This window comes from Chlamydotis macqueenii, chromosome W (genome assembly GCF_036417535.1).
Source record: "Chlamydotis macqueenii isolate bChlMac1 chromosome W, bChlMac1.mat, whole genome shotgun sequence".
Lineage (NCBI taxonomy): Eukaryota > Metazoa > Chordata > Aves > Otidiformes > Otididae > Chlamydotis > Chlamydotis macqueenii.
Window position 1 is genome coordinate 6628897 of NC_141592.1, and position 23222 is coordinate 6652118.

The window sequence follows — 23222 nt, forward strand, 5'->3', positions numbered from 1 at the left end:
ATTATTAAAAATTGTACCGAAAAGGAAAACAACAAAAAGAGAGAGAAGTAAAATCCAAGAAAAGCAAGTGATGCAACTGCTCACCACCCACCAACCGATGTCCAGCCAGTCCCCGAGCAGTGATCGCGGAGCAGAACCGAGAGCAATCTCAGAATGATCCCAAGCAGCGATCTCAGAACAGCGATTTCTGGATTTCTTCCCACTGGCCAACCCCCACTTATTTACTGAGCACGACGTCTATGGTATGGAATACTCTCTTTGGCCAGTTTGAGTCAGCTGTACTGGCTACTACCCCTCTCAGCTTCTTGCACCTGCACATTAGCGAAACCTGGAAAGCTGAAAAAAGTCCTTGATCTCTTAGCAATAACTAATAACATCAGTGTATTATCAACATTCTTCATATTCCAAATCCCATACTAAATCCAAAACACATCAGCTACTGGGAAGAAAATTAACTCCATTCCAGTAAAAACCTATACAGTAGGACATGATTGATTGGGAGAGAATAGCTGAATATTTTTATGATGAGCCACAATTTAATATTTTGCTTATGTACCAGAAATAGTTGCATTTTTAAACGTGAAAGATGTTGAGTTTGTAGCTTTTGCAAACATATGCAAATCTGTTTTGAGTATTGCTTTTAAATTTAGGTTAATGGGAGTGATTTAGATGAAATATTTCAGTGTGTTATGGCTTCCTGTGATTCAAAATGTAGAGGAGGCATATGAATTCATTTTTAAGGCAATTGTCATTTAAGAAAACCCACTCTCAAATTTAAGACAAGATGTCAAATAGGAAGTTTAAATTATGAATCACAAATTTAGCAAGGGAGAAGTATTTTTAAAAGAAAAAACAATCCAGAGATCTCAAGATCATAGGATAATTCAGGTTGGAAGGAGCATCAAGAGGTCTCTAGTCCAACTTCCTTCTCAAAAACAGGGTCAGCTATGATGTCAGACCAGGTTACTCAGGGCTTTATTCAGTCTGGTCTTGAAAACCTCCAAGAATGGTGACTGTATGTCCTGGTTCTGACTAGGACAGAGTTAACATTCACTTGAGCTGGGAGGGGAACAGGAGCTGGTGGCCCCTATGGTTGGGGGACACAGCTGGGCTAGGTTACTAATTAGTAAACAGCTGGGGTTAATTTACCCAAATTGGCCAAAGGGCCATTCCATCCCATGTGACACCATGCTCGAGGTGGAGGCGGAGGCTCTTGTTACAGGGCAGAAAGCCAGGCATCAGGTTTTGCTGTGAGCTGTTGTACTGTAAATGATATGCTTTAGTATTTTCTGGTTTTAGTTTTGTTTGTTTGTTTTCTATCTCTGTTTTGTTTTCCTCTGTTATTATCTTAAACTTTTTTTTCATCTGCACCCATGAGTTTTGCCTTCTTTTCTTTACCAATTCTCCTCCCTCTACCACTGGAGGGTGAGGGGAGTGAGTGAGAGACTGTGTAGCTTGGCTCTGAGCAGGGTTAAACTATGACAATTTGGGAAGTATTTCTTTCATGATTAAAGCAATTATTAGTAATTAAGGTATTATTTTTCTCTCTGAACTTCCAAGGAGGCATATATGTGCCTGTTGGTAGAGAGTCACTGTGAGACAAATCTCTCATATTTTATGCAGACTTTGGTAGCTGTCTGACAATGATAGTCACAATACTAGAAAAGTTCAAATGCTACTTTGTCTTTTTTGTTTGCTAGACATCAAGATTGATGAGCTCTTACTTTTTCTTCACTCAGTTAATATATTAAGGTGTTTGAAGGTTTGAATTTAGCAAGGGCCTCTCTCAGTGCCCTGAATTGTATTATTTAAATCTTTGTATTAATTCCAGGTGTATTGGGTTCACATGGCAAGGTTATGGGAGAGAACTTCTATGTCCAACAGAGCCAATGCAAGTTGACTCCAAGACAAACCCACCCCTGGCCAAGGCCCAACCAGTGATGGTGGTAGCACTGTTATGATAACATATTTCAGAAGGTGGGGGGGGGGGGGGGGAAATTCTTCTTCTAACTTCCATTTCCCTGTTGTTTAGCCTTACTTGGATTCCTCTTACTCGCTCTTGATATTTTGATAGGTGGTATATGTTTGTTCTCAGTGTTCAGTATGTTGTCTAAGTAGTCTTCACACCGCTTGTAGCAATTTTATTTTTTGAGAAAGCTTTTGTATTTCTATTACTTCTTCCTTTTTGGTATTTAATGTAACTTGGCTTTTTTGCTCTTGTGAAGATACTGAATTTAAGTACATTACAGAGCAATGGAATAATGCAATGAGCTAGGTCTTGTGTAGTGGACTAAGTCACTCAGGACCAAGTCAAGAGTTCTTCACCTTTTGTGGATTCCTGGCTAGCTACTCCAAGGAACCATCGTTGTCAGTGTCTGAAAACTTAATTTTGATGTTGGGTCTAGTACTATTATGTTTCCTTTCTTAGTATGTTTGATGCCCTTCAACATCTTGTAGTTGCTATTATCATATTGTTTGGGTGCACAGTAATGCAGTTCTAATGCTGTATTCTTTCTGTTTAGACCTGGAATTTCATTTTCTATAGATTCTTTTATTGATGTTTACATATATATATTCATGTGGCAGAATTCCATATCCAAGATAATATCTTTATCTAACACCTTTGGTACTTGCTGCTTGAGCTTTGAAGACATGTTTTTGTTGCGATGCAAAATGTTACTTCTGGTTCATTTCTCAAAATAACTCTCGTAACATAGTGGCATGTGGTCTAACAATTTGCCGAAACATTCTTGACAAGCTCTATTAAAGTTCACTTGTCAAAAAAAACCTGTCTAGACTTCTTGCACACACATATAGCTTATTTCCCTATAGATAACAAAGCTTCTTAAAGGGAATCCTTGATTAATGTGTTTTGGAGCCTCTCGTTGTTGTGATTATATACTATACATATATACTTTAAATTTGAAGTTTCCTGTTATTTAGAAGGAAAATGAGACATGACTGTTGGTTTAAGATAAAATCACTGTTGTACTGTGTATTATATTAGAAGAATCAAGCTGGACAATTAAACATTTGTATTGGGATGTTCATCTGTGCTACTAACTAGACTATACAGTGTTTTGATTTTGCTACATGTTAGAGTACTGCATTGAATTTTGTTTGTGAAGTTAACTTCTATTATTGATAAAACAGATGCTAGTTAACTATATTACTTTGCTTAGGGTTTGCCAGTTACAGAGGCTAAGACTGAGAAACAGAGTTCAATGTACTTTCCTATATTTCTATTTTTCAGAGGCCCAGAAGATGTGATAAATGACTGTAAAATAGTTTTCATAGAGGAAATGTACAAGATTGAAAAGCCAGGAGCTTATCCATTGACATTTGGAGATGGAGATTTCAAAAGTATGCTTTTTATTGTATGATTAAGGCTGTTAATTTTTTGTGCTATTCAAATATTTAAGGGATCAGAGCACAGAATTAAATATTTTTGTGTGTAATAAAAAAATTATATGTATTTTTGGTTTTGAAATTTTTTTACTATAATGTCACTTCATTACATGGTGTATGAGAATTTTTGATGTAGAATATCAACACATTAGTGCTATGAGTATAGTCTCATAAGCAGATAAATGACTGATATTTTAGATCTCTATAGAGTTATTTCATAGTCTGAGATAAGTTCCTAGGCGGGTATCTGAATCACAAAACTTACTATCATAATTGCAATGTCATTTGAGTTCTTAACAGATGCAAAAGACTGAAAGAGTCAATACTGCTATTTTTAACCATGACATTATCTAAGAATGAAAAAACATTAGCTGTGTAGAGCAAGAAAGTATCAAGCTTGCTAGAACTATGAAAAAAAAAAACAGATATATTTGATTTTAGATTATTTGACCACTTATGTCCTTCTAAACACTAAAGATACCATGTCTCCTCTCCCAAGGGCAGTTCTCTAAAAAGCAGTTTAACATTATATCTTAAGTTTAAAAATATGTCAAAGTTAAAGAACAGGAGCTATAAGACAGTGTTTATAATGGGAACACAGAGAGGTTGATCTGTGACACTATTGATAGATATTACTGAATTTTAAAAGAAGCAAATTTATTGCAGTTTAGTTTTCATTTAAAATGTAAGACTAATATTTGTGTCATTAATACACAAGACTTTATTTGCAGTGTATTATTAAAGAAATGATGCCATATTGAAAATCGGTGGTTTTTTTAAAAGCAAATCAATTTGAAAATGTATTCATAAAAGTAGAAATGTAATCTTCAATAAATGAAGACATCTTAAGCAATTTATTTATTCATTGTTTATTTTTCTTAGATTAGTAAGTGAAAAATAACCATCCACTCCATTTATGTTCTCTTAGTCACTTTAAGGGATGATTCTCAACATTTTAAAATATTTTTGTGATAAACTGACAGTTTGAGAAACTTAAATTTAAAGATAGTGTAAAATCAAGTTATATTTGCTTTGCATTTATGTACCAAATATTTATATATATAGTGAGTATATTTCTAGTTTATGACAAACTTACATACCCTCCAAAATTTTATGCTTTATTTAATTAATACACCTCTACAGTGTAGTGGAATTCAGTTTAAAGTTCTGTTTTATGTAAATGATTACTTTATCACTAACTTTAGGTCATGGATTAGACTTCAGATCTTATTTTACATTCAATATTTTTCCTGTGCTAGTTCACTGTTTTATTGTGTAAGAATCAAGTTTTCAGTTCCTACTTGTTTTCAGTTACTACTGTGACATTTTATTTCTTTGTCTCCTTATTTGTAACCTGTTCTCAAACCTCACATAACTGCTGTCTTTGCATAAATCTGCACCTATATGGTTTTTATGCAATTCTTGATCCCCTTTTCATTTATTTCAAGATTACTTTTTACAAGCCATCATAATTAAGTGTAACACAACAATAGTAACTTACAATTAAGTCTTTGAGGTTAAAATGTTAGTTTACTGCTGGCTATGTAACTTTATTCCTTTGTCTTTATCTACATCCCCCCCCCCCCCCCCCCCCCCCCCCCCGAGTCCAACTTCTTCACTGCACTGTTTACTTCATTTTCTTCTGCTGTTATTCTGATCTTTTTTGTAAGCTGTCCTGAATTTGTTCTGTGAAGCACAATGCTCTATACTTTTCCTATTGCTTATGGCTCAGCTGATTTATTTATTGCTCCTCTGTATTTGCCTCCCTAGTCCTACTCTAAATTAAAAAATTAGCCATCTAAATACATATAGCTCACTTCTAGTTAATTTGTATGCTAAGAAAAACAGTAGACTGTTATTTTAATAACAGTAGCTAGAATTCAAAGAATGAATTGGCCCGAAATGCTTCATGAATTCTATGGAGCAGCATCAGAGAATGTACTGAAATTAAGAGCTCTAGAACATATTTAGATGTTTTTCTATGAAACAACTGATCATCATGTTTAACTTCCATCATAATCTAAATTTGTACTACAAACAGAAGGGTTTTTTTTTTACTACAAAAGTGAATATGAAAGAACCTATGCAACTAAAATTTTACAGTGGTGGTAGGGGTGAACAGGCTCATCTCTCTGAACAACAGTGCAAATAAAATCAATGCAATTTGAGTTATTAAACCAGTTTAAAATGGGAAAAGGATATTTTGTGGCCTAGTCCTTTACCTTCCTCTCACTGAGGTTGCTTTGAGGTTCCTCTATTAGAGGGCGTGAGGAAACTCTTGCAAATGAAATATATAGTCATTTTTATTACTGATAATCAATTTTTCTCATCAATCTTAAACTTTTTATTGTATCCTTTTACCTTTGTCCTAAAGCAATAGTAGTAACAGGAGCGAAATGTTATCTGGTAGGCCTCAAGATATATCACTTCTTTTAAAAGTAAGAAAAAACTATTCTTAATTTATAGCATTTCTGATAGTCTAGAGCTACTTGGGAGCATCAGAAAACAGTTCTGTTTATTCAAGTGAATGATATAATTAAATATTGCAGTAGTTCAGAGAACCAGAAGATCAAGTTGTGAACTTCATAGGATGGTTTAAGAAAATGCCGTATGGGGGAAAAATAAGCTAATTTAAACTTTGACTCATACTACTCATTTGCCCATTATTATCAAAGGTATCTTGGTTCTCTAGTTCAGTGGATGTCAAAGTAGGGTGCTTGCACTCCAAGGGATATGCAAGGCAATCCATTGGAGTGCAGGAAGAAAATTTTTTTATCCCATTAAAATAAATTTTAAAATAGTGGTTATTAATACTATCATCCTTTTAAATTTTAAATTAATCCTTTAATCCTTTAATCCTTTAATCCTTTAATCCTTTAATCCTTTAATCCTTTAATCCTTTAATCCTTTAATCCTTTAATCCTTTAATCCTTTAATCCTTTAATCCTTTAATCCTTTAATCCTTTAATCCTTTAATCCTTTAATCCTTTAATCCTTTAATCCTTTAATCCTTTAATCCTTTAATCCTTTAATCCTTTAATCCTTTAATCCTTTAATCCTTTAATCCTTTACATTAATCCTTTAATTTTTTTTGTGTATGCTTTATAATGTACATAATATATTAGTACAGTAGTGCATGTATATGACTTATAAATAAATATACATTGAGGATGCATGCTCAAAAGTTCAGTTTTTTTACTGATGGGATGTGCAAAGAAAATCTGGAGACCACTGCTCTAGCTTCCTGCTTCCAACCAAAACTCTCAAACAATCATTCCAGTTCCTTGTCTTCTGATTCAAGGCCCATTTCTTCACTGAAGTAAGAAAAACATTCCTTCAGCAGTCAGGAAGTGCTCTGGTTATCACATAACTCAGTTGTTCTTATTATATCCTGTATCACATGATAGTTTAGTTTGTCAGATTCACTTCCATAGTTTTTCTTGATGATTTTCACACAGACTCATTTCAAAATTGTTTTCCTCTAATGCTATAGTTCTTTGAGCTGTGTTCAAGTGCTCTTAAGTCTTCTCTTCCTTCTAAACTTGTTTAAGACACTTTCTGTAATAATTACTTCTGCTATATGTATTCATTTTTCCTACTCTCTCCTTTTGATCTAATATAAGGCTATTAAATGTTCTCCTTTTTCTGTAAAGGTATTTCTTACCTTAACTGAGGAACCAGTACCTATGCTGTTACTATATGAAGGATATATTGATCCAAATTCCCAAATGAGCAGAAACAGGTTAGCATTAATTCAATTTCTGTAAAAAGAAACTGTATGAAAATTAGTGATCTGGGATCATCTGTCATCCTTGATTAGTAATTCTTATATCCATCTGGAGATATATATATATATATATATATATTTTTTTTTTTTTAGAGGAATGGAGTTTGAGTTGTAATTTGCTCTTCATAGGCCTTAAATAGGTCTTAAGCTACCTATTTAGAATTTATTAATATCTACATTTAAGAAAACTCCTGCTGAAGAGTGTGCCAAGATCTGATCTGTAGGAAGGGTGTACAGGTGGAGTAGTGGTGGTGAGGAATCAGAGAAGCTGCTGTTGGCTACTTTCATTGTTGCTTGTACATGTGACAGAAGAAATTCCATTATTCCAGAGAGTCAAATGCCTCATAAAAGCACCATTTTCAAATGGGGACAGTGCTCATATGTGTAAAGAATTAGATCTTATTGAGGTAGTAATGCAGAAAAGCAGTAATGTGGTCATTTTACAACATTAATGTAGGCTGATCCAAGTGCTTAGGTTTCAGTAAACCAACATGATGAAATGTATTCTTTCATTTGACTGTTTGAATTAAGGGGGGGGGAATTATTGCTAAGAATAAAGATGAAACTTGTCTTTTTTGTTTTTAAATAAAAATTATCTTGAGTTCATGAAATTAGAATAAAACTATTAGTCTTTATCAACCCTGTACATCTTTTTTAATTGCAACACTATCAAGACTGTAATTTCAGTTCTGTTCAAGTCCTTCTATGTACAGTCCTGCTAAGGCAACTTGTAGAAAAATATCTTCTCATGACCTAGTCCATCAAAATTAGTCTATTCATTCACATTAATAAATGCAAAGTCTTAATAAAATGAGTTATTGTAATGAACTCAGTGTAGTCAAGCTGCCAGTGAATTATGTTGCTGCTGTTTGAGTGTGTAGAGCTATTTTCTTTCTTTTGTTCCCCAATGCCTCCATCCTCCCATGATCAGGGTAGCAGAGCAACAGGCTAGGTTGCAACCTAACCTGGAAAATGACAGTGACCCTTTCATAAATGTTAGGTTGAAGATCACAAGTTGATATTGACAGTAGCTGCTTAGTCATGTAATAATATGTAAGTGTTATATAGGTATAAATCGCTCCTGTTGGCTTGATCTTTTTAAATTCTGACTTCATTGTAATAGCAAAGCTACTACATCCATGGCATGTTCATGTGGGTGCACACATATATATTCTTTTGCCATTATGTTGTATTTATAAATCTGGAATCAGTTTTCTAAGACCTGTGGCTTTTTATCTTTTTTTGATAGGAAAGAGTGGCCCTGAATGCAAGCACTGCAGGGCTGACCCAGATAAGGAATGTCGCTTTTGCTCCTGTTACTTGTGTGGTGGAAAACAGGATGCTCACATGCAACTCCTTTGTGATGAATGTAATATGGCTTATCATATATACTGCCTGAACCCTCCCTTAAGCAAGATACCAGAAGATGAGGATTGGTAAATATACAAGAATGATTTACTTATGTATATTCCCATTCTACACAAGGTACCTCTTTGTTATTTGCAACTAGAGGAATTACTGAAGAGCTTTTATATTTCTGGTATGTTTTTCATCCTTGCACTGTATGTAAACATATTTACATTTTATGTTAAGATGCTATTTATAAATATAATTCATAAACTACTGGTATTTAGCATTATTGATCATTACAGAATTTCAGAAATTAGCTTGTTCAGTTTATGATCTCTGTGGCATTAATTGATGTTATTAGACTTAATTAGCACCACCTACAGTGGTGCTTCCCCAACCTTTTGTTTGTTTTATTCGGGCTTTGTTGTTGCTTCTCCTTTAATACTTTTCTTTCCCCTCAATCTCAGCCCTTGTTGCTGCCTCCTTACCTTCCCCTTATCCTATAGCTGCCTCATTCACTGTTTTCTGCTGTGAGAAAACCACTACCTTACTCCTCCCCGTTTCCAGTAACTCTAGCACCACCAGCAAGAAAGCCAAGGCCTTGGTGGACTCAGCTAACTCCATTCTGAGCTGACTCTGCATGGAGCCAACATCAGCCCATTGAAGCTTATAATCTTGAGCTCCATGCCGCATCTCACCTGTATCAGTTACATGCAACTCATACCATTTGTACTTATAAAAGAATAGCATTTAATATATTTTTACAAGCAGGTTATAAGTGACATAAATAGAACTTTAGAATTAAGCTTTCCATTATGAATAATACATCAATAGATGTCTATGGACATGTTTTAAAGAAAAACTTTGAAGTGCACTTTGTGGTAGATTTTAGTGGAACTACACACTTCAAATAAAATATTTTAAGTACTTTAGAAGTTTTAACATTCTATGGAAGTAAATAACTTAGTGTACTATATTACATCAACTGCCTCATATTGAGTAAGTTTGTTTATAGTTCGGTGTCTAATGCTCTACCCTTTTTCCTGGGCTAATATATTTCAATTTCCCCAGACTCCAGTTATATTTATACCTATGTGCAACTTCAGTTATGACATTTGGTGAGGATTTTTTTATTGTGTATATGTGCACACTGACATTTCCTTTTGAATATCCTGAACTGAAAAGAATTTTGGTCATAGGTCCCTTCTCCTTGCAGGGGGGTTGGACTAGATGACCTTTGAAGGTCCCTTCCAACCCAAACTATTCTATGATTCTATGATATTTGCTCTGTTTGGAGAAACTGCTGAATTTGAATACTATCTAGAAAATACTTTCAATTCCTGTTGCAAATATATGTGAGTTGTTGGGACTAAATATCGCAATTATTGTCTGTGTGCTTCCCATTTCTTGTACATGCAAAATTATTGTGTACACAGGTATATATAATCTTTATTCAGCAGTCTTTGTTGGGCAGCATGTGAATCCCAGCTATCCCTAGATTTTCTGCTTTTGTACACTGAAGACTAATTTGCTTCAACATCTGTTCACTTCCTACTAATTGCTTATGGAAGTGAGATGAAGATCTTAGTGCTTCCAAACCACGTGTTGGAAAGCGTTGTCTGCTATAGCGCTTCAGAGTTGGTCACAGTCCTTAAACAGTGTTCTTTTGTGACTGTGCTTGACTTTTGGGTATAACAAATGAGAAGATTTTTACTACAGTTGTCCAGAATATTAATCATAGAATGGTTTGGGTTGGAAGGGACCTTTGAAGGTCATCTAGTCCAACCCCTCGGCAAGGAGCAAGGACATCTCCAACCAGATCAGGTGGCTCAGAGCCTCATCCAACTTGGCCTTGAATGTTTCCAGGGATGGGGCATCAACCACCTCTCTGGGCAACCTGTCTCAGTATTCCACCATGCTCATTGTAAAAAAATTTTTCCTTATGTCCAGTCTGAATCTACCTCCCTCTATTTTAAAACTATTACCCCTTGTCCTGTCACTACAGGCTCTGCTAAAGAGTTTCTCCCCATCTTTCTTATAAGCTCTCTTGAGGTACTGGAAGACCACTATAAGGTCTCCCCAGAGCCTCCCCTTCTCCAGAAGGAACAGCCCCAACTCTCTCAGCCTGTCCTCATAGGAGAGGTGCTCCAGCCCTCTGATAATTAAAATAATATTCTCATTAAAGAGAATATTCTTTAGGATCTGTCCTCTGACAGTGCATCCATTCTTCTTCAGGTCACCTTACTCTTAAAAGACTCCATACCAGTACTCCAGCAGCAAAAAGTAATTTTATGTTCCAATATTAACCACAACAAGGTTACAAAAAAAGAAAATATACATGCTCCAAGTTTAATTTTTTTAAAAAAAACAACCCTCAAAACGTGTTTGAACAGGAAAGAATATAACCTGAATGTCAGTGTCCAGGTGGAGTTTGCCTAGCAGAAAATTATGGAAAATTTCTTCTTTACCTTTAAATTGAACAGGTATGATTGGGAAATGATTGATTTAGTCTATATTTTTAAATTTTTAGAAATTTAGAATACTTTTACATTATTTCTTGGTTTTGGTGTAATAAGCTGCTTTAAGAGTACCAAGATTCCAAGTGTTAAACTAAATTGTGACTGTGTTCTGCAGTAAGTATCTGTATGAATTCTAGGTTGCAAATAAAAACATGATTTGAGGTAGCTCCCATCTTCTTAGAGGATTTAGAGTGTGTACACAGGCAATTCTAGTGAGATACCTGTATACAGTGACTTGTTGCCCTATGGTAACTAGTTCTTCTGTTCATACTCAAAGATAAAAAGTATATAGTAAAAGTCATTCATTAATAGTAGTAGTAATCTAAATATGTTGTTGTTGTTATAGATCAGACTTCTTCCACTAGTGACTTTTGGACCAAACTCAGCCCATGGAAGCCAGAAGCAATGGCAGTTGCCTTTGCCTGGAGTGGGAAAAAAGTGCTGTTAGAAGCAATAAAAGGATCTGTATGCTCCCTTCCTTCCTTTGCCTTAGCCACTGTTTCATACAATCTCCTATCCTTTTTCTACTATAATGGTTTTATGGTGACTGGAATGAGTCCCAATGCCATATAAGGCCAATAAATATATAGAAATTGAGTTTAATACTCTTCCTGTTTGTTGAGTACTGAGTCATGTTCTTAATGCCTTAGGCATGATGGGGTAGGATAAGGATGCATGTGTACATGTATGCATGTTTTGTGGTACCCTAGGGCTGTTCCACATACAACTGTCTGAAGTGAGATTTGGTGCAGTAAAAGCAGACAATAAGTGGGCAGGATGTGGAAATTAACCACGAGCATTCGTCAGCAGTATAATCTCATTTCTCCTCTCCCCTATGTGATCTGAACAAGCAAGGAAAGGAAGAGAAAATGAGGAGGGAATACAGGAAACATGAGGACATCTCGTACATCGCATGAGAAGAGAAAAGTGAAATGTTTCACCTTAGCACCCTACTTTTTTTAAAAAACCTTTTATTTTAGAAGTGGACAGTATTTGTTCTTGTTGAGTTTATTTTTTCAGCCTGAGTCCTCAGCTTTTAAAAACTGTCATATATTTGCTAGCTTCAAAATATTTATTCAGGATGAACAAATTTGACACTGTTTTGCTTAGAAGAAATATATTGCCATTACTACTAAGTAATAAAGAATTTACTGAGACTTTTAATTTAGGTATTGTCCTTCATGCAAAAATGATTCTAATGAAGTTGTAAAGGCTGGAGAAAAACTCAAACAGAGTAAAAAGAAAGCAAAGATGCCATCTGCCAGTACTGAAAGCCAGAGAGACTGGGGCAAGGTAGAGTGTATTTTAATTTAAAAATAACTCACCATTCATGTATGTGTTACATCTTTAACTACTTTTATATATGCATTACACAAAATTCAGTACAGGATTGAACAGCCTGTAAAGCAATATTGAATCCTGTACACTCTCTACTGAAAGTTAAAACATCTGAAGAATTATTAAGATGACTACAGGTAAATAAAGAAATGAAAATTAATTAATTAAAACTACTGTTGGCAATTTTTATATTAATATATTTTGAAGTGTTTACTATAATGGTTGGATGTCTTGGTATCTGCATCAGCTTTTATAAATTATTTTAAATATTATAAAATTCATTCTCTCTGATGTGTTTTTTAGGGCATGGCTTGTGTTGGTCGCACTAAGGAATGCACTATTGTCCCTTCTAATCACTATGGTCCTATACCTGGTGTCCCTGTTGGGACAACCTGGAAATTCAGAGTTCAGGTATGTTTTTTGATTTGTAATTTAAATCCGAATAATAGGTACGGTTTGGGCACAAAAAATGATTTTTGGACTGGTAACTGTATTGTTCACTAGGAATAAAAATAGAGAGTGTATTTTAGTTCTAATATTCAAAATATTGCCAACTGTAGTGAAATTTGAAGTATACTGATTTGGAAATACAACTTAATTGCAATTGTAAAAATAATACTTACTATTTTTAAAGGGGAACCTGCTATAATTAGGATGGACTTATATCTCGTGTGTTAAACTCCCAACTGAAATAATAAGAGGAAGTTGAGTATTTTCTGAAGTCTACTGCTATGGAACATGAACCAATCCATCTCACTTATGGATATAGATCATAGAATTCGTAAAATATTTGCCTATATGCAGCAGTGTCTCTAGTGTTTATTAGCTGGTCGGGATCCCCACTGAGTGCATACTTCTCTTCTAGTGTGTTGTGGTGCCAGGCTTGGTGCTAGTGTGCATACTACCCATACTTAGCACAGGAAAGAAATAAGATTTTACTGACGGTTCTAAAGTTCTGATGGGGATAGAACCCACTGTCCCCAAGGTAAGAGGCACCTCTGATTACCTTTTTCTTTTGGCTCATACACAACTGGCATCAACACCTTCTTTTAGACTGATGAATGTTTTAAACTAATACAAGCCAGTATTGACTACTGAAAGTAGTAGTCCACCCAACCATATCCACTTCTTGCAGTGTCCCTTCTGTTTTCTCTCACAAATGTTTCTCAGGCCATATGATAAACTATATTGGAAAGTAACCTGGCAGAAAACCAGTCCTTTGTGAGAGAGGATAATTTTCCCAATCAATTTCACTTTGTGCTTATACAAATATGTCAGCATAAAGGGGGCAGGAATGAGCAGTGTGGAGAAGAACAACATATTTCAGGAGTATTCCCACCATAGCCAGAGACTTTTTCTTCCACTTGGGGAGGAGGGACACAGCAAGAACCAAAAGCCTCTTCTAATGTGTTTTATGAAGTCTTCATCCTACCCATTGCCTACAGAAAGAGCACTTATAAAAAAAAAAACTTGTTTTCTTGTAGAAAATAGATATTTGAATAATTTGGAGTTTGATATGACATGCAAGCCTACAGGCTAAAATGATCAACAGCAGAGGTTTTAGCCCTTAGCAACAGTTTTCAGTTTCTCCATTTAATAGAATTCACAGTGAAACAGCTGAGTACTAAACAAGTTCCTTGAATCTTGTCTGACTTTGGTGCTAATTGGAGCACTACCATCAATACAGATACTAGACAATAGCAAAGCAAATTTTCTAATGTAAAATTGCAGTGTTAATGTCAATTATTCATTGATTTTACATGCAACTAATCGTTTGGGAAAATTAATGTCTATTCCTATGTTTTTTGTGATATTTTGATTTATCCCTACCATATTTGAAGAACTTTTCTGTGAAGCAAACTAAAAAAAATACATCAAAACTAATTTATGTTCTGAAAAAGTACTTTGGTAATCATTAATCTTTACATTAATTTCCAGGTAAATTATATTCCCTTAGATAGGGGAAGTTTTAAAAATCAGTTCTACAAACTCAAGATCTCTGAATCAGACTTTATTGTTACTGGATCAGCCAGTATCAGCAGGAAATAAAAGTTAGAGTTTCATCTCTTTAAGGATTCCATTGGTGTCATACAAGGTCAAATACATCCCAGAACTTTCAAGTGCTGATTGCAAACAGGAATATAAGTGAAGAGGCTTGTTTTTCTCAGAAAATTAAGCAGATAAGACTTATAATGTGGGGCGTAGATATTAGAAGAAGAGTTATCATTTGTACATAATTATTTAATAATAGCTACGTATTAACTACATACTTTTAAAAAAGATCAACATTTTTCCACATAAAAAGTTACACTTTGATTCAACTGATCTTTTGTATGAAAATTTTTTCTTATCAGATTTATCAGAATTTAGAAGGAAAATACTGTAAACACTATCTCATTATTTTCTTCCTTTTTTCATGCAACAAGCTTCTTAAGAATATTTAAATGTGATGTATTATATATTATGAGTGGTCATGCAGTTCAAAGGCTCACAACTCTTTTTCCTAGAAGGAAATTGACTTAGAACTGTTTCTGGATACAGCATCCAAAGGGCAGAAATCTATATTTTAAGTCAAATTCTAGATACCTCATGAAAATGAAAGAAGGGAGAGAGGAATTAATGAAATTATGTTTAATGGAGTGGGAGAGAACAGAGTGGTAGTGAGGCCTGTGCTGTTCAACGTGTTCATAAATGCTCTGGAAAAGTTAACAAATAACTGACAGTTAAGTGACAATGCTAAGTTGTTACAGATAGTAAAGATGGGGGGGAAATAACTTCATAGTTGATAAAGGGCTTTCAGCTAATTATTATCATTTAGGAAAGAGAATTTGTAATAGGTAATTTTTTTAATATGTCATCTTTGTGCTCAGTAGCGGTCAGAAACGTAAATCAAGTGTTAGGAATTATTAAGAAAGGAAGAGGAAAAACAATATAATTATGAAGAACAAGGATGATTAAAGGTATGAAATGGCTTTCGTACAAAAATTGTATGAACGATGGTATGCTACAGAGGTCTATTAAAATTGAAGAAGGTGAATAGGGAACAACTGTGTGGGTTTTTTTGATACAAAAGGAGAGGGCATCAAATGAAATGATCAGATGCTAGATTAAGAATGAATGGAAGCAGTACTAATTCATGCAATATGCAGCAGTACTGTGAACTGTTTCCTGTAGGATATTGTGAAAGCTAAGAGTGTGCAAGAGTTCAGAACTCAAGTAGATAAATTAATAACCATTGATTGATTTTTCTTCCATGAAATGCAAAGATTATTCCTTTGGCTCAGATAATCTAAGCCACACATAGCTGGAAACTGAGAAAATTTACACATAAATATAATTCCGCACTTGCGTAGTCAGTTTTCACACTGACCAGCTCTCTCTTTTTATTTGTTGTCAGAGACAGGATATTTGGCTAGCTGGAACTCTAGTTTGATGCAGTTTGATGACTGTTATATTCTTATGACAATAGCAAAGCAATGCAAAATCTTATAAAATTGCATAAAAGTGTGGGGGGGTTGTGGGAAAAGTACAGGAGTTGGGCAAAAGTGGAGAAAGAGAAAATGTTCAGAGATGAAGGAAGACTGTAAATGTGATTGCATTTTCCTCAGTTGAATAACTTTTAACAATACTTGACATAATTTTCACCCGAAAAAAATTGACTCACTATGATCTAGGGGTAACAGTTTCAAAATAGAGGGAGGTAGATTCAGATTAGATATTAGGAAAAAAATTTTTACACTGAGGGTTGTAGAACACTGGAACAGGTTTCCCAGAGAGGTGGTGGATGCCCCATTCCTGGAAACAGTCAAGGCCAGGTTGGACAGGGCCCTGAGCAACCTGATCTGGTTGGAGATGTCCCTGCTCCTTGCAGGGGGGTTGGACTAGATGACCTTCAAAGGTCCCTTCCAACCCAAACCATTCTATGATTCTATCTTTCTTGCATAATTATTTACACAAATTTAAAATACTACTGAATTAGAAAGGTAAACTATATCTTCTTTGAGTTGGTCTAAGCAACCATGAATCTGGTCTTAAATGTTGCTTATAGCAAGAATTGTGAAGATTTTTCCTAAGGGGCAAAGTGTACCTATTCATCTTTGTGTCAGCGCTGTTCTATATTGTCCTTTCTTTTCATTTGATGTCCTTTCTTTTGTGCTTTATTTCCATTAAAATACATCTAAAAAATTCATATAAATAATTCCTTTAATGGCAATCATGTTACGCAAACATACTTATGGAAATATTTTTTTAAGCAGAAAAATCATTGCAGAAGACCATTTTTTCAAAAAGTTACATTAATATTTATTCTTTTTTAACACTCAAGGTGAGTGAAGCAGGTGTTCACAGACCCCATGTTGGTGGAATTCATGGACGCAGTAACGATGGAGCTTATTCACTTGTACTAGCTGGAGGATTTGAAGATGAAGTGGTATGTCATTTAGTCAAATCACTAATATGCTATTTTAACATTTATAAAGATGAAAAGTGATGTCTGTTGCTGATACTAAAATTAGTACTTATGAAAATGAGTATGCAAACATTACTACTAACCAATATCTAATTTGCTATGTGTTACTATTTTTAGAATAAATTTTTAAATCATTTTTTCTTAAAGAATATTCTTAGTCTCATATTAATTACATCTGAATTTTAGAATGTTTATGAAAGTCAAGTTTCAATGTGCTTATATAGTCTGAATTTATTATAATTTGAAATCTTTTATTTTACAAGTTACAGAATAACAGAATCATTGAGGTTGGAGGGGATCTTTTGAGAGGGTCTAGTCCAACATCCCTGTTCAAGCAGAGTCACCTAGAGCAGGACTGTGTCCAGTCAGCTTTTGAATATATCTGTGTATAGAGACTCCACAGACTCTCTGGGCAGCTTGTTCCAGTTTTCAACCACCCTCACAGTAAAAAGTGTTTCCTTATGTTTAGAGAGAACCGCCTGTGTTTCAGTTTGTGCCCCTTGCCTCTTGTCCTGTCACTGGGCACCAATGAAATGAGCCTGGCTCATCCTCTTTGCACACTCCCTTCAGATACTTGTACACATTGATAAGATCCACGCCCCCCCCCCCCCCCCAGCCTTTTCTTCTTCAGGCTAAACAGTCTCAGCTCTCTCAGCCTTTTCTCATATGTGAGGTGCTCCAGTCCCTTAATCATCTTTGTGGTCCTTTGTTGGACTCCCTCCAGTATGTCCATGTCTCTCTTGTGCTGGGCAGCCTGGAACTGGACAGAGGACTCCAGGTGTGGCCTCACCAGTGCTGAGTAGAGGAGAAGGATCACCTCCCTCCATCTGCTAACAACACTATGCAGTACAGGATATCATTAGCCTTTCTTGCCACAAGGGCACACTGCTGGCTCATGTTCAACTTGTCCACCAAGACTCCAAGGGCCTTTCCTGTCAAGCTGCTTTGCAGCTGGTGGGCCTCCAGTGTGTACTGGTGCCATTTTGCTCCAGGTGCAAGACTTGACATTTCCTTTTGTTGAACTGCATGAGGTTCCTCTCAGCCCATTTCTCAAGTCTGTTGAGATCTCTGAATGGCAGCACAACCCTCCAATATATCAAATGATTTACAAGTGATATACTTAAAAATTCTGTCCTGGTCATTGCTTTTACTGTTGTCAAGTTAAACAGATAGATGCCTCCTCTTTTGGAGTCATTATACCTCTGAAGTTAAATACATTACATTTTAATTTTAGTGAGGTCAGGACAAAAAAATGCCTGTGACTTGGACATACAAGACAGACATAATGGAGCAAGTCCAGTAGAGGGTCACCAAGCTGATCAGAGTGTTGGAACACGATATACATGGAGAGAACTGGATTTGTTCAGCTGTAAGAATATAAGATTTGAGGAGATCTTACTGCTGTCTTCAGCTACATAATGGGAGCACATAGAGAAAACAGTAAGACAGACAGAGTCACAGACTCAGAGGCAATGGAGACAAGTTGGAACATGGGATATTCCAGTTAGGTGTAAGAAAAAAAAAATTCCTCCTACAGGTTCTAACTGGATCTGTTTTGAGTGAGGGTTGGACTTAGAGGCCTTGAGAGGTCCCTTCCAACCTAAATCATTTGATAACTCTATGAAATAAATAGATTTTGGAGGACATTTTACTGTATATTTATGATCTCTTTCAAACTTTTAATACTTACTGACAACGTGCTACCTCTTTAATGTTCTCTTTTTGTCTCTGAATTAATAGTTACCATAGGAGTAAGAGTAGTTTCAAAAATATACTGCAGGAAATAGAATTCACTGTTTGACTTTCAGGTTTTGTCTTTTTTATGATTCACATTTGGAAGCTCATGATCATGCAAACATAGACTTTGTGAGGGACTTTGCTCACCTGAGGGTTTGGGATGCTTGGTAATAACAAGTTGCCTCATTACAGGATCAGGCCTCAAAATTGAAAAGAAATAAGGTTGTAATATTAAAAATTAACATTAGGCTAAATAAAATTTAGCTTCATATGTAAAATATTCTTACATACATGAAAATGTTTATATTAAAATAATCTCTCTTGTGAATGTTTGACCTAGGTTTTTAGTGAGAAGGACTTGAATTACTTCCATTACCTGATTTAAAATGCATTAACTGTAGTGCTTAGATTTACGGTTGTTTTTTTAAAAACTACAGAATTTCTGATGGTCCTGTTCTTGATACTTAATAACTATAATGGGCATATTAGCTGAGAAATAGCAAGAATTATTCTGTGAATTTGGAAGTAAGATTTTTTTTTTTCAGAATGGATTAACATTTGTAACCCAGATATTAGTTATGTGGAACTACTGTGAAAGATATTATCATAAACTGCATAGTTAAATGATTTTGAAGTATTTATTCATCAAATGAAGTGGCTGAAGATATTTTACTTTTTCCTTGAGTTGCAAAATTGTTATCCTAGTTGTTATCACTGTTTTTGAGTTGGGATCAAAAACTATGTTTACTTTCTTTGTTTATAAATGTTTAGATCCATACTTCTGCTGGACTGAGGTAGTGTTATTAAGATGTTAATTTTCATTCAGTGTTGTTCAGATAAACAAAGTTTGTTTCTTCACTAAGTGGCTTTTGCATATAGAATCATATGGTGCTTCTTAGCATTGAGGTTTAGAATGTCTTGGAGAATAGTATCTGCTGTGATCACTCACTCTTGCAGAAGATTCTGAGGGTATAAAAATATATATTTTATAGGGTAGTTCTAGTGACTCAAATGTGACTCCAAGCTAATATACTTGTTGCTTAGATTCTTTCCTTAATTTAGGTCAATCAAATCTAGTGCCTAGAATGTGGCATTAATAAACTGCTTCATGAAACAGTCCACTGTCCATTTTGGATAGTCTGTGTATCCACATCAGTCTTGTGTTTGGATAATCAATTCCAAGGTGTCAGTATGGTTGTGTTCTACTTCCTTGAAATTGTACAGTTACAGCATTAATAACATTTAGATCTCTAGATTTGTCTTGAGCTTATGATGAAGATCCAGAACCTCTGAACCATTGCTTAATGTTTATTCCTTAATGAAAATGCTAGATCAGTTCTATCAATTCCAATGATGCATTGCCAAGACTGATTAATTGCTCACTGAAATTATTTTAGATAAGAATGAAGTGGCAATAAGAGCTTCAGATTTGAGTCAACACTTGCTATATCCAAAGGTCTGGGTAAACTGCTAGTCAAAATGGTATGTATAATCTTTATCTATGCTAGCTAGATACCACCTACATCATCTGGATCCAGTGTGAGAACTGTTACCAATGTGCTAGGTACAAAGGAAATGCTGTATCACATATAAATGTCTTGAAATATGCCCTGCTGACTCTGTTGCTAAGGGCACGGGTCCTTTTGAGATGTTCTAATTTCTGTTTATATTGCTGAGGATCCAATATCAGAAACTCATTACAGTTATTACACTGAGAATCTGTCTAGTGTGAGTCATCTGAACTGATTATGGAGCTGAAAACCTGACACTTGCTATCCATTTTTATAGATGCTGTCATGGTTCCAACATCTCTTAATTGCCATGCTGAGTTGGCACCTATTAGTTTGGAACTAGTGTTCAAATATGAGACATTTTGAGTGATCTCTCTACTATGGGAATAGCTAGCAAGCATCTTCCAATTCATTCAGACTTATCTGTTTCCTCTTCCCACCTATGATATTAAGGGCATACTTGACATTATTTTGTTATATGATATTTTTAAAATTCATACTTTCTTGTTACTGGTATTTCAGATTCTTAGGCAGATTATTATTTTCTGTTCTGCAATAGCCTCCTCTCCACCTTCCTTTCCATATTGTTCCATATTGTTGTTACCTTTCAGTTTATACAAAATGCTAATACAAAAAAATTATCTTTCTTGTATCATTTTGTCAAATCTCTCCCTGTCTCCTGATTTTCAAATCCCTCACTGTCTCCTTGTCTGTACTTGCATTATGTTGAAGATTACTTTCACAGCCTGAAAAACCCTATTTTATTCTTTCAAACAAGGGTCCTATATTTAAACATTGTCTTGGATTTAATAGCTTTGTTTTAAAAAAAGGCTTTTATTCTGGTTTTGTGATACTAAAGCAAATCTTAACCTTTAATCATATAATATTTTATATATTGACAGATACAGGTTCTTGCATATATATGAGACTAAACAAGTCATACAGTCATAGAATCATATAATGGTTGAGGTTGGAATGGGACCTCTGGAGGTCATCTGGTCCAACCCCCCTGCTCAAGAGCTGGTTGCCCAGGATCATGTCCAGATGTTTTTTTAATACCTCCAAAAGACAGGTTTCACAACCTCTCTGGGTAACCTGTTCCAGTACTCAGTCACTCTCACAGTAAAAAAGTTTTTCCATATTTTCAGCGGAAAACTCCTGTATTTCCATTTCTGCCTGTTACCTCTTGTCCTGTCATTAGAAATCACTGAAAAGAGCCTAGTTTCATCTTCTTTGTACCCTCCCTTCAGGTATTTAGACAAAATGATGAGATCCCTTCTGAGCCTTCTCTTCTCCAGGCTGAACAGCACGGCTCTCTCAGACTTTCCTCATAGGAGAGATGCTCCAGTCCCTTCATAATAGAGAGAATAGATAATATTAAGTCTCTTTAGATGGTGGGAACCCCGAGCAGTGTAGCACTGAACAGACCTCCGATCCACAGGTAGCACACCATGCAGACTCTGTCCATGAAGAGGTTCTCCCATTTTGGTCATTCAAGCTATTATAGGCTTTTCTTACGAGGAAACAACTCCATGATTTTTACTGTTAAAACAGAAACTATGTTGTCATGAGAACTTCTTGCTGCACTTTTAGATAAAGGCAAGGCCACGCAGGTGGCATAATCGCCAGTACCAAGTGGGAGCTGCCCGCAGGCTCCTCTGTTACAATGAGCTGGCTGAGTTTATCCTGTGGCCAAGGGGTTTGTGCAGCACAACGCAGGCCTGAAGGCCATTCTGTGCTGTGTAGCATAGGCCTGGGCTTACTCGGGTTAACTGTTATGTGGATCACTAACTCTTTGATGTACAGTGGTGTCCTGGTCAGGATCACTACATTCCACCCCTTGAGCCACATACAACTTACCTTTCCCAAAGATATTATAAGTTACAGATCATATTAGTAACATACAGGCTTCTCAAGCCCTAAGTAGAAGGCCCAATAGAGAAGATGTGGCTTGTTCAAGATAACTAACTCCTTGAATACAGTGTCTTCCGCAAGAGTCCCAATACACATACCACTTTGAAAACTATGTTAATATTTAAAGTTTTGGCACAAAGAAGATAAAAGCATGGATTTGAGGCAACCTGAACATCAACTACTATGGAAAATGAGTATTGAACCAACTCATTTTTCTTCCACCTAATATACTGATTGTATTTACATTAACTAAGCAGGAATTCTATTAATAAATACAGAGATTACCAGAAATATATACAGTATATAAATCACCTAAGCCTGTCTAGGGGGGAAAAAGCCATCCTGGTAGACTGAATCAGTCAGGTGAATCTAGACAGTTGGAAGTAATATTATGAAGATAATCTCATCTGTTCCAAAAAGGGAGATCATCATAGACTTCTACCAGTGAGTAAGTACAATATTTGTCATCAACACATGCCATTGCAGGCCAAAACTTGCTTTCAGATTTCACAAATGGCTAAGCACAAAAAAAACCCCCAAACCCTAATTATTTTTAACTCTTATATCACTCTCCGATCAAGCAAATCTGTGTAACCAGTATAACAGACACGCAAAGAATTAAAAAGTCATATAGCCATTTCTTTAGTGTTTGTCAGAGTCATACATCTTAAATCTATTAGGAATCTTTGAAAGTTAGCAAGCGTGTGGAATAGGGATGATGCAATCAGAACACTTAATTTAGTTTTAACCTCCAAAAAAATATTGTAATCATGTCCTCCAACAAAGACTTATAAAGATACAATTGTTATGGTTTTAAAAGTATGGTCCTTGTTAACTGGCTGAAAGATGGGAACCAAGGAATAGGAGAAAATGGTTACCAAGTTCTGCAACTCTTTCAAACAGAGATCAGCAATAAAATAAATGCAATTCAGTGTCAAGTGAGAAAAATAGCATCATGTATAACATTCTAAATTATCTTAAAAGACCTTGGAAGCTATTTTGGATAGTTCTCTGAAGATGTCTTGACACTGTTTGGCTACACTTACATTTATCTCACGTTACTGTCCTTAGCCCTATCCCGCTCTTGCATCTTGTCAGACCCTCAACTGAGTTCTTTGGAGCAGAACTTCTGTATGCAACATGGGGACTTGAATAATTTTTGGAGATTCTGGTACAATATGGTAAACTTG

The 23222-nt window shown here is 35.4% G+C and overlaps 1 protein-coding gene across 1 annotated transcript in view; it reads left to right on the forward strand.

Moving 5' to 3' along the window:
• Positions 1–23222, forward strand: part of LOC147596559 (E3 ubiquitin-protein ligase UHRF2-like) — a 74596-nt gene that overhangs the window by 22066 nt on the left and 29308 nt on the right. The window contains exons 2-6 of the mRNA XM_086769578.1: positions 3254–3363; positions 8445–8631; positions 12234–12357; positions 12706–12813; positions 16727–16831. Of these exons, the coding sequence (XP_086625704.1) occupies positions 3254–3363; positions 8445–8631; positions 12234–12357; positions 12706–12813; positions 16727–16831 (634 nt within the window). The remainder of the gene's footprint in view (positions 1–3253; positions 3364–8444; positions 8632–12233; positions 12358–12705; positions 12814–16726; positions 16832–23222) is intronic.